At 42.9% G+C, this 14,178-nt stretch overlaps 1 protein-coding gene across 1 annotated transcript in view; it reads right to left on the bottom strand.

Moving 5' to 3' along the window:
- The window catches only part of rbms3 (RNA binding motif, single stranded interacting protein), a 246,819-nt gene extending 234,534 nt beyond the window's left edge, over positions 1–12,285 (bottom strand). The window contains exons 1-2 of the mRNA XM_053446879.1: positions 12,132–12,285; positions 9,998–10,186 (exon numbers count right to left, since the gene is read on the bottom strand). Coding sequence (XP_053302854.1) covers positions 9,998–10,171 — 174 coding nt within the window. The 5' untranslated portion in view covers positions 10,172–10,186; positions 12,132–12,285. The remainder of the gene's footprint in view (positions 1–9,997; positions 10,187–12,131) is intronic.
- Between the last annotated feature and the right edge of the window lie 1,893 nt (positions 12,286–14,178).

The raw sequence follows: 14,178 nt of genomic DNA, 5'->3' as shown, positions 1-14,178 counted from the left end.
ATGGGGAAGAGTGGGAATTGAACCGCCAACCTTCCTGATGGAGACCACTACCACTACCGACCACTCTACCACCTAGTCCACGCTTCCCGGAAAACTTGACCAGAATAAGGTCACACTTGGAATAAGCTGAAATCAATTTAGGACATGTGGAGTAGAATATATATTTCGTATATAAACATCTGCCTAGATTCCATTATAACGTCCTGTTGGAGTTCTCATAGCATTTTTTCTAAAGCATCGACAGTATGTCACAAAATAATGTGATAACATGTTTTATCTTTCATTATGTGGTGTGTAAAAATCAGCTTTTTTAAATATGAGAATAATTGTTATGTTGATCCTTTTTTTTTTACCATTCAACAATAACAATTATATATTTCTTACACGTGTTGGGTCGTTCCGGGTCATTAAATAACATTTACACCCAAAGTGCAGCTTTTCTTTTCCAAGAGCATTTCTGCAACACACAATTATGGTCAATGGGACATCAAAATAAAAATATTGTTGCTCACAGGACTATTTCCAGCCTCGCTGTTTGAACCGATCAAAAAATAAATCCCACTAAGATTTAAGAGGTAAAATTGTCACAGCTTCTTTTTTGTTTTATATTCATGCACATGCGCTTGCTCTCAAATCTTTGTCATATTAAGGGAAACCACTTTTCCGACCAATATTTCACCAACACTTCTCATCACAGTCACACTCATGTGTTTCTCATCATTACACCCAGTTAAACTGATGAAAATGTTGCTTATGAGACGACAGACATGCAATCATCCGGCACAATAAATATCATAGGACAGATTTAATAAGTCGTCATTTTTGTGTTGTGTGGTTTCTCTTTTTCATTTGCTTGGGTTCAACGGAAAAAAATATTGTAAAATGTCCAATTAAAAAAGACTCAAGCAGTGACAAGAAAATCTCATATTGCTCTTTTGCTTCCTCAAGATGTTGTGACGACTACGAGCCAAGGCTTCGTCTAAATAGTGAGAAATATTGACGCTAAGGGCTCGATTATAATTAATCAAACAACATTCCGGAATGGAAACAGATTGTCCAAGTGGAAATATTTGAGCGCATGTGTCGGCACTCGACAGTGGAGCATCTGTCAGCGCAGACAGAGCCGAGCTGAGGTCATCTCCGTGTGACCGCTCTCATCGAGACGACGTCCTGAAAGACACTTTTATTCCATGTCAGGATATTTAATGGAATAACAACACTGTGGCAAGACATCATCATTGGAGGTTTGGGATTTTCTTGCTCAGATTAGTGGCGGTTCTGTGCAGATTTATACTAATTGTATGAGAAATTTGTTTAAATTTGAAATGGAAGTATAAGAGTTATGGTGGCTTCATTTCAGGGATAGAACTTGGGGCACACAAACCATTTCCATACCCTGGAAAATAACAAATGAAATGCCCTTAGTCTCCAATTCTGAATCACTCTATATTTCCACACTTGGGCATGATTCAAGAACCCAGTCTCCAATTGAAGGAAACAACGGTTTGATAGCATGACGAATACTTAAGATAGCAGCCAAGAAATATTTTTCCTACTTTCTACAATTGGCTCCAAGAGCTACTTATTCATTAAGTGCTGACATCTTTTTTTTGTTTTTTAAAAACTGGAAGACAAAGGCGTCTAGTTGGAAAATAAAAAACTAGCATTAGCTCCAATGATATCATTCAAAAAGACATTATGAATTACGGCCAATAACATAAAGACCAACAGTCGTAAAGACGTGACACGATAAAGAACGGTTACTCTCGATGTGAGAGAAAACTCATTTCCAGCTTTTCCAATGTTAATTAATACAGTTATCTCACAAACCAAATGTATATCTCTTCTGATTCGTTCAGTTTGTTGAATGCAAAAAACAAGAAGACACTTTTTACTCTTGAAAAAAGAAACGTGACAAAGAAAGGAGTTTGCAAGTCTGAAAAAATTGGGAAACTTGTAAAACCAATAACTGTGGGGCCTCTTTCTGTGTTCCCACTCCCTCACAAGATCCCCCTCTCTGAATGGCCACAAGCCACATACCATCAGTGTTGGACGAACACGTAATCCACTAACATTCCCTTTGAGGCGGCGAATGCCGGGCTGCATATTCTGCTTCTATAAATCCCCCACAAACAATCGGCTATAAAACATGTCGTTCAATGTACATACTAGTTTTATAACTTTGAGAACCATTATAATGAGCAGTTTATCACCAGAAATGAGAACATTAAATATAGGCTGTGTGTTTTCTGGCAGGGGGAGAGCTCCGCTGCGTGAGAGGCCGTGCGGGCTGGAGATTTGCTAATCGTGCACATTTGGCAATTCTGCACGAGTCTTCCTTGACCTTTGCTTTCGCTGCCAAGTCATCGCAAACGCAGAGAGTGAACAGTTCCCAGCTTTGACACTGAGTCAGACACAAACCCCCAACAACAGACATGCCTCCGCTTAAGCTCCACACACACACACACAAACACACACACACACAAACACACACACACACAGCAAACATCCACAGGGTGCACAATTCATTAAAATATAAAAATGCAAGGGGCATGATTTTTTTCTTTCCTTTTTTTAATCACAGCTAAGGATTTTCCAGATGGCCTCCTAAACGGGGCGTTCTCATGTTTTATGTTCTCGAGCCAAATTGCAGGCCAACAAATATTTTTGCATGAACCGACCAAATGCACAACGGCAGCAGTATTTGTTGTTTTATGTTGTTTACGGCTTTAACTTTCCTCTGCAGAAAAACAAATACGCATTGTATTGTTTGTTTTTTGTAGCACATGTAATACAAGCTCCACCGTGGATCCCACATGTGACTCTCTTTCCCAGACAGCGACCCCCGGACATCTGTCAACCACAGATAAACGCTGGTTATTTGCCGTTTGAGAGAGCGCCGGGGCTGGAGGTCACCGGGACAGGATGTTGAGCTCGGGGGCCGAGCCGGAGTCATGACTGGTGACTCTGCCTGAGTCCAATGAGCCTCTTAGGTCATCTGTGTCGAGGGGGGGGATTAGGAGCGGTCAGTGATCCCATCAAAGCAATGTGTCACCGGCGCTGTGTCTTACCGACCGAGCCGCACACTCCAGCGAGCACTGATCCCCTTAACTGACTCTCAGCGGGCCCGGCAACTAAGGCGAGCTGACAGCAGGGCTATTTTCGGGCAGAAATCACCCCTGTTTCGACAGGGCTGCGGAGAGAGAGACGGCCCGGGCCCGTGCAATCGCTCTCCATTAGAGAGACTGAAAAACACAGAGCAGGAGGAGCGCAATTTGCCACTTTGCAGCAGAGAGCAACCTTTAGCTCGCGACAGCTCCCAGAAACAGATGAGGGATAAATGTGTTGTGACAGCAGCTAATAAGGTCCCTGTCATCTGCTGGTAGTGTGTCATTGAGTGTGTATGTGTGTGACTGTGTGTGTGTGTGTGTGTGTGTGTGTGTGCACACATATGAGTGCACATGTGTCATCTATGTTTACAGCTAGAGTGTGCTTTAAAACAGAGAAGTAAAAAGCACTGATGAGAGCAGCAGACAGAGTTTGTCTCTTGATATATGACCACATGATAAACTCGCTTGATCTTCCATTTCCTTAGCTTTTTATGACAGAATAAAGAAGCAGTGGATTAAAATAGAAAGTAGGAACAAAGAAATCGTCTCTGCAAATAGCCAGAGTCGTAAAAACACAGCACAAATCCCACTGGTAAGCATTTCCTACCATCTACACTGCTGTTGTTAGTAAAGAATATTACGTTTTCTGAGCTCAGCTAATCTAACGAATACCCCACAAGCTATAGTAAACAGTGTGTATCCATGCAGAGCTCACAAATAGAGCAAAGGATTCAAAAAATCAATGTGTGATGCTCGTTCACCTTCTCACTAATGATCATCAGTCCCTAGTATGAGATCAAGGGCAGAGGCTGGACCTTGGTCACCGCACAGGGAGTTAAACCAATCACCTCCTGCTCTGAGTACTCAATACTGTTTTCAGTGAGAGAGAAGCACACATTGTAAAAGTCTCAAAAGTCCAACTTAAGTCAAATCCTGTTTATTCTTTTATTCATCAGACGTGAGGATGTTATCGTTATCTTTTCCGAGCTCAGTCACGGCCGACCAGTACCTGTCAGTTGTTTTCTGAGTTGCTGTTAAAAACGCTGCATCACCTCGACTCCCGGCTGGATCCTTCAGGTGTTCCTGCAGCGCTTCATTACGCCTCTGCCAAAGTGGCACCTTCATCAAGCTGTCAGTTGAAATGTGGCTCAGAGGGCATCACTGTCAATTACCGCTGAGCAAGTGGGGGCAATTATTTCCGTTAGCAAATCAATACAGGTAAACCGGAGTCTGCATCATTTGTATATGATGCACTGCTGCAAGATCAGATATGCATGTGCTACATTCAAATCCAATAGGCAGCTTAGAGAGTAAAACATCTCTAACAGCCCCCCCCCCCCCCTTTTTATTACTGTATTATACCGCCTATAGTATATTCATATTTTTATATATTTATCTTGCTCATAGTTCTTATATCATACAATACCTGTAAATACTGTACTATTCCATATATATTTCTTACTGCACATATCTATTTATTTACATTCCACTTTAAATATGCACAATACTCTGAACTTTTACTGCCTTTTTCTGCACCTCTGGTTAGATGCTAAACTGCATTTCGTTGTATAAGTACTTGTACCGTGCAATGACAATAAAGTTGAATCTAATCTAATATAGACAGAATTCCTAAATTGTCATTTTCAAAACCTTATTATAAAGACAAATCTCTTCATCTCAAAAGTCATTTCTTTTAAGATTTACTGCTATTTACTAAATCGCAGGGAATTGGATTCATTAACGTAAATGTTTACGTACAAAAGAGGATTCAATTAAAGACATTATGTCAGAATGTCAGCTTTAAAAAATGAGCTTCCAATAAAACTCAGATTAGCATTTGAGTAATGGGATTATCACATAATCTACACACACATGCAGTGGCAGTGTATCTGCCTGCTGTTCTCTGCCGTCTCAGTCGGGTCACATCTCACTTCCCTGCACAGCTGCCGCCTCTGAAGGTATTTCTGTTGAAGTGCATGGCAGCGAATATGTGGGCTGTCAAAGGATTAAGACGTCGCAGCATATCCAAAACTATTAGAGCTGCAATTTATTTTACTTCTCCTGACACAGCTCAGCAAAGTAGCCATTAATTTTCTCAACAAAATGGAGCAGTAAGGACTTCTCTAAAGGTGCCTGGCTTTGTGCAGCTGCAGCGCTGGCCGCTCCACGCCGAAGAAATAATTTGGTTGTCACAGGTTCAATTTGTGTCAGTGGAAAAAAAAACGACAGCCATTTGTGTGTGTAACTGTACAGCACTTGACAAGGTACCAGTTTTCAATTTGCCTGCTTACAAAGAGCCCATTGTAATTTGTCTAATGTGCATAATACAGTCATTTGTGCATTGCGTTGCCTCCCTGATCAGGGATACGGGCATATTGATTAACCTGCACTTCAGGAAACCTGCAGTGGCTCGTGGAAGACGCCTGAGCTGCTCCCTCCACCGCTCCCGTTCATATCCGGAGGACGGGAGCGAGATCAATGGAGAACCGGGACGTTATTAGAGCCGAGGCAGCTCAGCAGCCAGGCAGCCTGGACTTCAAGAGCAAAGTGTGGGAGGAGAAACAACACAAGGTAATTATCTGGGCCCTGCTAGCTACCACCGAGGCATCTGCAGAGTGGAGGACCGGGGGGGGGGTGTTCAGGATGTCTGTCCACATTTACCTCAACTCACTGCACCCCCCCGTCCACTCAGGCAGCGCTGATGGAGAAGACCAAAGACTTTCCTGTTTCTGTGTATTTTACCTGAGAGCTTCGTCTCAGCTTGTTTGCATGTAGCTGAGCAGCTGATCACTCAACTGCTGATCACTCCATTTCAGAGTCGACCTGACGCACGACTGCTGAAGCCCAATTGCATCGCGAGGTGAGAAGCCATCTGCTTTTCAGGTGAACTTTAAAGTCGTGAGGAGTCGTTAGGCGAACGCTCCCGAGAGCATCTGGACAACAAGTCATCACAAAGTCGACCAGGCTCCTCTCATCTGACTGCAGCACATCAAACTCCTTCTTATTCTGAACATCTGCACGGGTTTCTATTTTCTGATCGCTCATTGGAGAGTTGCAGAGGAAATCTTCACTCAGGGCAATTTAATATAATTTGCTTCCTGTGTTCCTGAACGTCTCTCATATGTGCAATCACAGAAACAGCAATAGTCTCCGGGATGACGATTCTGATCCGCGCTTAAAAGCTCAATCCCTGATGACTCCAAATTACCACAGCAAGGAAGAGACGGGTCTACTTTACATGCAAACGTATTCAGAGGAGAAACTCTTGCACTTAAAGACACTTCAGATACAGAACAATTAGAAACTCTGCAGCATCAGCGAGTTGCCTCCTACCTGCAGCCACGGGCTTCCTGTGACGTGGTCCTGCTCCCGGTTAATGAGTTTAAAGGTCAGCAGCTTGTTATGACACCAATTACAGCGATATTTCAGATTAGCGATGTAAGTCCTCATCATCGGTGGCCCCGGCCGATGCTTCCGATTTCATCAAAGCTAATTGCGGAATAATGAGTGCAACCCAACACAGGGATGCGAGTGAGGTAATCATTCAGGTTGGTTTAGGGGTCGTGTGCTGAGCTTCAGTTAGAGTCACGGGTCAACGCAGGGGTCGGGTTACAGCGAAGTGGCCGGGGGGGGGCCGTGTTCAGGTCAAAGGTCGGCGACAGCTTTATGACGCACGGATCCGACCTTGAAAGAAAAACTTGACCCGACTCTTCCTCGAGGATTCGTCCATGAAACACACACCCGCAGAGGAAATAAAGGGTGAGCCCCCTTTTTTCTCCAACTCTGCACAAAAGACTTTAAACATTATTTGTCCAAATGATAATAAATAGTTTTGTGAGGAAATCGATATACAATCTCTTGGTGTCTTGTTATTAGTATTGAATTGGGATTGTGGATTGTTGCAATATCTGTGTGGATGGACACTAAAAATAGATTGTGATAACAATTCATTGTAAATGGGCCTTAGATGTTAACAGTTAGTCCAATCTGCCATTTGACCTCTCGCTATGTAACTCAGTGACACGCCATTCAAATCAAGGCGTGAGTAGCAGTTACAGTTAGGACCATAGACCTTGATGGAGAACCTGTATCTGCTTCCTCCTGTTGTACAAAGATGAGGCCAAAATATCCCAGGTACGGGTGCCGCCATTTTGCCCTTTTAACGTCATTCGGGACCAAAAGTAAATTAAAACGCACGACCAGTCGCATCAGAGTCCCTGCTGTCAATCATAACGTTTCACCTCCCTTAACTCATGAAGATCAAACATCAGTTTGAAAGCTAGAACTGTAGAGAATCCCCAAAAATGTATTCTCCTACATTTCATCTTCATCTAAATGTTGCTGCCTCACTCTATTAAGTCAATGAGTGGTGTGATGTCATCAGGATGCTCAGCTGTGTACCGTTAGACACACTACTCTGATTGGTTGAGTGACACAAGGGTGAACCAAGTTTGAAAAGGGGCGTGCACGGATTCTAAAGAATAAAATCCCATCAAAGATCCGGTGACCAGTTTCACTCGCTCTTTTTCACCACTGGCTCGCTTCAAAGGACACACAACCCCACAGCACAACCACAATTAGCAGATAACATCACGAGCTGGAGCACTGTGGGATTAAGTTCTCACTGAAGGGTCCTTCATCACTACATCACTGACAGTGAAATGAATTTGAAACCCTGACTTCTTTTTTCTCCGCCCCGGGGTATTCAGATTCTGGAAACAGACTGAGGATTAAAAACAGGCAAATTTACTTCCACCAGCTGACTTCCTTAACCTTTCCACAACAACTGACTGCCCTGTGGACGACCTCAGATGCCACAGCCGCTCCGAGCTGGAGACCTCAGGTCAGACAGCGGCACTTCATCCTCCCTGATGTATCGCTAATAAACAACAGGGCAAGCCACAGGCAAGCACCCTTTAACAAGGACGAGAACACTGGTCCACTTCCACTGATGACACCTTGATGAATAAACTGTCCGGGCTAATCGATGACACCGCGGCTGCAGTCGCCCGACTGTCAGCCGGTTGGTCGGGCGGTGTCACAGGAAAACACTCTCCCAGGGCCACCTCGAGTAAATTAAAGCGGGCGTTGACTAAAATGATAATTAACAAGCAAAAAGCACAAAAATGGAAAAAGGAACAACACACACTCACACACAAACGCACACACACACATTTAAATAACAAGTGCAATGACCTTCTTGCACAAAGTCAGGTGATGTCTGCCACTGAAGAGACATCCACTGTTGAATCACAAAAAACTAATTTGTTGTTTTTAGTGTTGCCACAATAAGCTAGTTATAAAGAATAAACTCTACAATGCAACAACACAGACACACAACCTATTGTACATTACAGACCTTCAGGTTTCATATGGGTTTGTGAAGTGTAAGTTACAGTTTGCACTTGTTGTTAATCAACTTTTCTAAACCTCTAAAATCTATATGAGAATTCCAAGGTTGTGCATTAGTAGAAAAGATTTGTATTGATTAAAAACACTGATATCTGTGCAAAGATAGAAATCAGAAAACTGTGTAAGTGACTCTCCGGGATTAAGTAAATGATGCATCAGTAGACATATTTATCTTTTAGTCTATGTGAGCTTTAAAAGCTTGAACCAGTTGCATGAAGGCAACGAGGGAATCCTACAGGAAGTCCTACTTGAGTGTGTGTGTGTGTGTGTCTCTACAGCTTCCCACAGGATGAAAATGCATCCTGTACTTTCCTATACATCATAAAATCTGAGTCTTATTCTTATATAATTGCACATAGACACAATTGAATTACTAATCAATGTTTTAATCGCACCTCCAATAACATTTCTGTGCTCACTCTCATAAAACTAGCTGCAAGAAATAGACATAGGATTTATACCGCCACAGTGCATTCTCTACTGGTGAGAGTCTTCCCCTCTTGACAAGCCAAGAACAATTATACCCTCTTAAATTTTTCAGTAGCTGTTAATGCTTTCCAAACGCCTCTGAAGCACTCGCACATCACAGAGGTGAACACCCTAAAGGATGATGTCAGTTGCTGTTTGCTCGAAAGACTCAAATTTGATACAGCAAGCCATGACAAGCATCCCATCCACAGCTGCCAGTCGCAGTCAGTCCTGTCATCTACTGAATGTTTGGGTGTATCTGTTGTGTTTATTCTGACTCTATCTCTTACTCTGCTCCGGGGCCCGTGGAGCCTCCCGGGCTGATTGACAGCGAGCGTTTCTGCCTCCCGCCACAGAGCGATGATTGACATCCTCGAGATGGAAGAGAGCCAGCAAGATTTTCACTGTCACTCTCGGACGTGCAGAGGGCTCCAAGATGGCGGAGGGCCGATAATGTTTGAGAAGTTGCGTTCGCAGATGGAGGCCGAACAAGCCACTTAGGGTCTGCATGTATTTATAATCAGTTCTAAACATACACCTCCTACCTGTGGTTTGCAGTGGGTGCACACAGTTATCAGGGCAACATCGCAAAACATTACCGACTTCCTTTAAAACAGCAGAAGACACGAAAAGACCGAAAGTTTCAGTTTCACATTTTCTTGCAAACAGGTCCATCCAGAGCTAGATAACCCACAAGTCCCTGCAGGTACCAGTGCTTTGGAGTTGTACCAGGGACATGCATGACATCATTTAACACAACAAACACACAAACCACAAAACACTCAAAATGCTACTTGGATTTTCAGCATCACATGAGACACAGTGGATGAGTTAGAGTCTTTCTATGTGAAAGTACAGGACACCCAGAGTGGTTCAACAAGCGGACAGGAACCCGTCGCTCATCACACACACATACAGACACACCCAAACACAAACACACACAAACACACACACACACACACACACACACACACACACACACACACAGCTGCGTGTCTGTCTCTTACCTTTGTGTCATCTCTCTGGCCTGCTGGCTGCACATCTGTACTTTGATTGTCAGAGGAGGTCCCGCCACCGGCATCCGTCTGACTGTCATCCAGTGCACTCTGCTGATTGGCCCCTGACCGAGGGGAGCCCAGAGGGCGGGGCTCCGCCTGCTGAACGCCACTTTGGACCTCCATCTTCCTCTGCAGTGCCTGGAAGAGTTGGAGTGAGAGCGCTGGATAACAATGCAGGGGAAAAATAACTTAATTAAAACGGGTGGACAACACACAATGGTTCCGAGGTTTGATTCCAAATACACACAGATCTGCAGGAACTCCCTTCACTGCTGGTTTCTGCAGGAGAAGATAATGATAAGAAAATTCTGGCTGTAGTTTCAGTTTATGATATAAACATATTAAGGCTTTAAAAATACCCCATATGCTGTTTTCCTCGGTAAAATGACTATCACACAGGTGCTTTTAAAATATTATTTATTTAAAAAATCTATAGTAAGACTTATCTAAGTAGTAGCAGGTTGCAATAAGATGATCATGGATGAACAGACAAACAATATAATAAACAACAGAAATCAACATTATAATATCTATTCCCCTTATGTGGTACAAACAGTTATTGGCATATTTCTTTTTCTTTACTAATTCTAAGTTGAAGATCACTCTAATATTTCAAGGTTGTGTTATCAAATTGTAGATATTGAGCATTCATGTCTTCCTAGGATGGAACTGAGCCATTATTAAAACATTTGTCTCATCTGTTTTTCTTCTGTGATGAAAAGTCAAAATATCCGTCCAAAAAATATCTATTAAACCCAGTGGTCACCACCTATAGCACACACCAGTGGGGTCAATCCGCTCAGTTGCAGGAGCCAGACTGGTGGACTGTTGTTTATTAAGAAAGATTTGTTGTGTTGCACCAGAAGCAGGTGCATCGTGCATCCAGGTCCCCGAACAATAAAGCCGAGAGGAGAAAAGCAAAGGAAAGGAGTGACCCTGTGTGAAGGACACATCAGAGCACAGCCATGTGAAATCACCAGCCAGGTGAAGTTTAGCACCCAGTCGCTTCATTCTGCATTCTGGGGCCATCAATAAGTTATGGGGTCGGCTGCTTGTTCCCTCGGCTGAGATGAGCTGCCTCGTAAAAGGATGTCCTGAAGGAGCTTTTCACTAAACATGTCTTACACTGCAGCACGTTCACCATGGAGCCAGATCAGAGCCAATTGTGTTGGTTAATTTGAAAAAAATGTAAATTGTGATTGAAAAACTAAATTTTGAGACTGAAAGTTAAAATTTTGATCTTGAATCTGAAGATCACAATCGAGGAAAGTCTCTTCTGTGATAGGCCGCGTTTACAAATACGCGAATGCAAGCGATGAGAAGAAGGAGGCTGGTTCAATGCAGCTAGTACCTGGATCTCCTCCATCTTGGCTCATGATGAAAACTACAGCCAATTACACAAACGGCTCCTCTCTAAGGAGGCTGACATCTTCATATTTTAAAGTCCTCCAAACTGGACAAACTAAAACTGGAGGGGAGGGGGATGTGCGGGGTATTCAGCTGCAACGTGCAACTTCACCACTAGATGTCACTAGTTTCCACACACTGAACCTTTAAAGTAACAAGGAGTCAACCTGCCATAAATAAAGACAATACCATCATCCTTTTGACTGATCATATTTATAACTTCAATAGAAAACTTGGGAGAAATTACTTTATTTTGTGTATCTGTTATTTATACATTTTACAAAACATGGTAATAACAACCCAGCGACAACACTGACAATCGTGATACTTTTAGTCTTGATAAACCTGAGATATAAAGTTTTCCCAGCCTGTGATAGTCGTAATTAAAGTTTAAATGAAACATGAATGAAATGTATGAAACATTTAACGCTTGAAATAAGAAAGTTGCTCCTTCCTCAGTTGCTATTCTTCAAATCCACCTGCGCTGCGTTCAGTTTTAAAGACAAAACGAAGCCGCAACATTCCCATGAAAACAGATAAAAGCACATTATCCACGTCTCGTCCTGAGCACCGGGGACTCGTGGGCGGGGTGAGCCGCTCGTGTGGCCGCTGACCGGGCTCCAGAGTCGGCGTGGCAGCGGGAACCGGAGCAGGTGTCACAACGAAGCGGAATTACCTGTGTGAACTGTCGTCGTTATGTCGGACGCATTCCAACAGGAGGATGCGCAACGTGCTTCACATCCCTGTGACCGGGAGCAGGTCTTAGTTCCTCCGGGAGACAAGTTCACTCATGCCGGCGGGGAGAGAAGTTGAGGACCGGTGAGCAGCTCCGTGTCTCAGCCGCTGCAGACGCCGCCGCTGCCGCCGTCACAGCGGGCGTGTCCCCGGGAGCCGCCACCGGTCCATCCCCCCTCCTCCTCCCGGTCACACGTGAGGCCTTCAGGGGCCGCTGGGGGAGAACCAGGGGGGAGAACCATTGTTCAGGGAGGAAATCCACTTCCTCACTTCCTCAAAAACATGTAAAGTCTGTTAGTGTTGGGTCAAAAGCAAATCAAAATACATTAATATTAATCTGGAGTGTCACCGAAGCAATAACACTAACATATAATTAGGATAAATTACTGCAGTAAAGTTTTAATGGTCAATTATTTGCATGCAACAAAAACCTTGTTGGAAATAACCCATTAATTTAACCTCCTAGAAAGTACACACAATATATAGGCTAAGTTATGAGATGGATGTATTGCCATTCATTAGGATTATATTGCAATAATCATTGATGATTATTCCCCAGCAGTAAAATACGGTATATTTACAGAATGACAGATTTACAGTGTACTTGGTTAGTCCCAACACAGAGGATCTGAATGAGGCATTTATTTATAGTCTCGTTTGCTTATTTGTTTAGATTCATTGATTTTGAATGATGAAGACTAAACAGAAATATCATTCCAGAGTATATGTTTATTTAAAATAGTAAATGTCTAATGTTTACAGTAGCATTCTGGCACCTAAACATGTTACTGTCAGTATTTCCTACAGTCTTTGAAAGCAGCAGAAGCTCCACTACAGTAGGAGGGGCCGAGGTGAGGCCAGGACAGAAACAGTTGAGTCCCAATAAACTTATTATATCATGTGCACAACTATTTAAAGTATAGACAAAAAAATTATCTATAAACCACATATCAAAAAATAAATATACAGAAAAGAATCAATAAACAATAAATGCAAATCGCCAAAATTATAGTTCATCATCATCATCAGTACCATGAGTCATGTTGATAATAATATAACATAATATATCATATTTAAGCTGAACTTGACCACTTTTATTCGTGTATGTCTGTAGTTATTTTAGTATTCATTAAAAAAAATACATTTTCTGCCAACGTACATTTATTTGTAAAACCTATTTAAAGCTAATGTGGTTTAATTCAAATCAGAACTTCAATAATAAATCTAATACTTTGACTTAACAACAGTTTACATCCATTTTCTACTTTTCTTGTATTAACCTCACTGTTAACTGTGGATGTCTTTTTTTGACTCACTACTCAAAAGAATTGTTAGCAGTTCAATTTGTTTAATTTTTCAAATTTTAGAAGCTTTAAAATTGTTCAGAGAGAACAAGAATCACAGTGAAGTCAAATAAATTATACAATTTGGAAATAGATAAGTAATCCTCAATGATGACCACAAGGTGGCGATATAAACTCAGTAAACTCAGACAAGGCCTGTGTGAAGGGTTGTGTTTGGATTCTAAAATAAATATTATTACTACAAATGACATCATGTTTTCTGAAGTAAAACAATGTGACTCAGCCTTACATCTGCTTGTGTGTACTATGGGAGGACGTATAGAGTGATGGGGAAGATTCCAGCAGGTGCCACAGAGCAGTAGACTCCATTTATCCTCTTTCTTTATCAGTGCTGTCCTATCACTGTTAAGCTCTGTGTTTACCCTGAACACGGGCCCTTCCATCTGCTGAGCCCGAGCTCTAACATGAGGGAGCCGTGGTACGGGTGTTGGCCCAACCTGCCATCTTCACCGCCTTCCCTGTCTGCCTCAGCCTAGGAGCCATCCTGGTGCTCCGGCTCGTCCAAGCAGGAGGGAATTCGCCCAAACGAGCAACTGTTCCGACAGGCGGGCCCTCGTCTGTTCCCAGGAAGGCAGACAGGAGGGGGGAGGCAGGTGGACCGACAGGCGGAGGGTGCGGCACTGC

This window comes from Pleuronectes platessa, chromosome 18, assembly GCF_947347685.1.
Source record: "Pleuronectes platessa chromosome 18, fPlePla1.1, whole genome shotgun sequence".
NCBI lineage: Eukaryota > Metazoa > Chordata > Actinopteri > Pleuronectiformes > Pleuronectidae > Pleuronectes > Pleuronectes platessa.
Note: the sequence above shows the minus strand (reverse complement) of the source record. Positions and strands in the feature narration are given on the sequence as shown.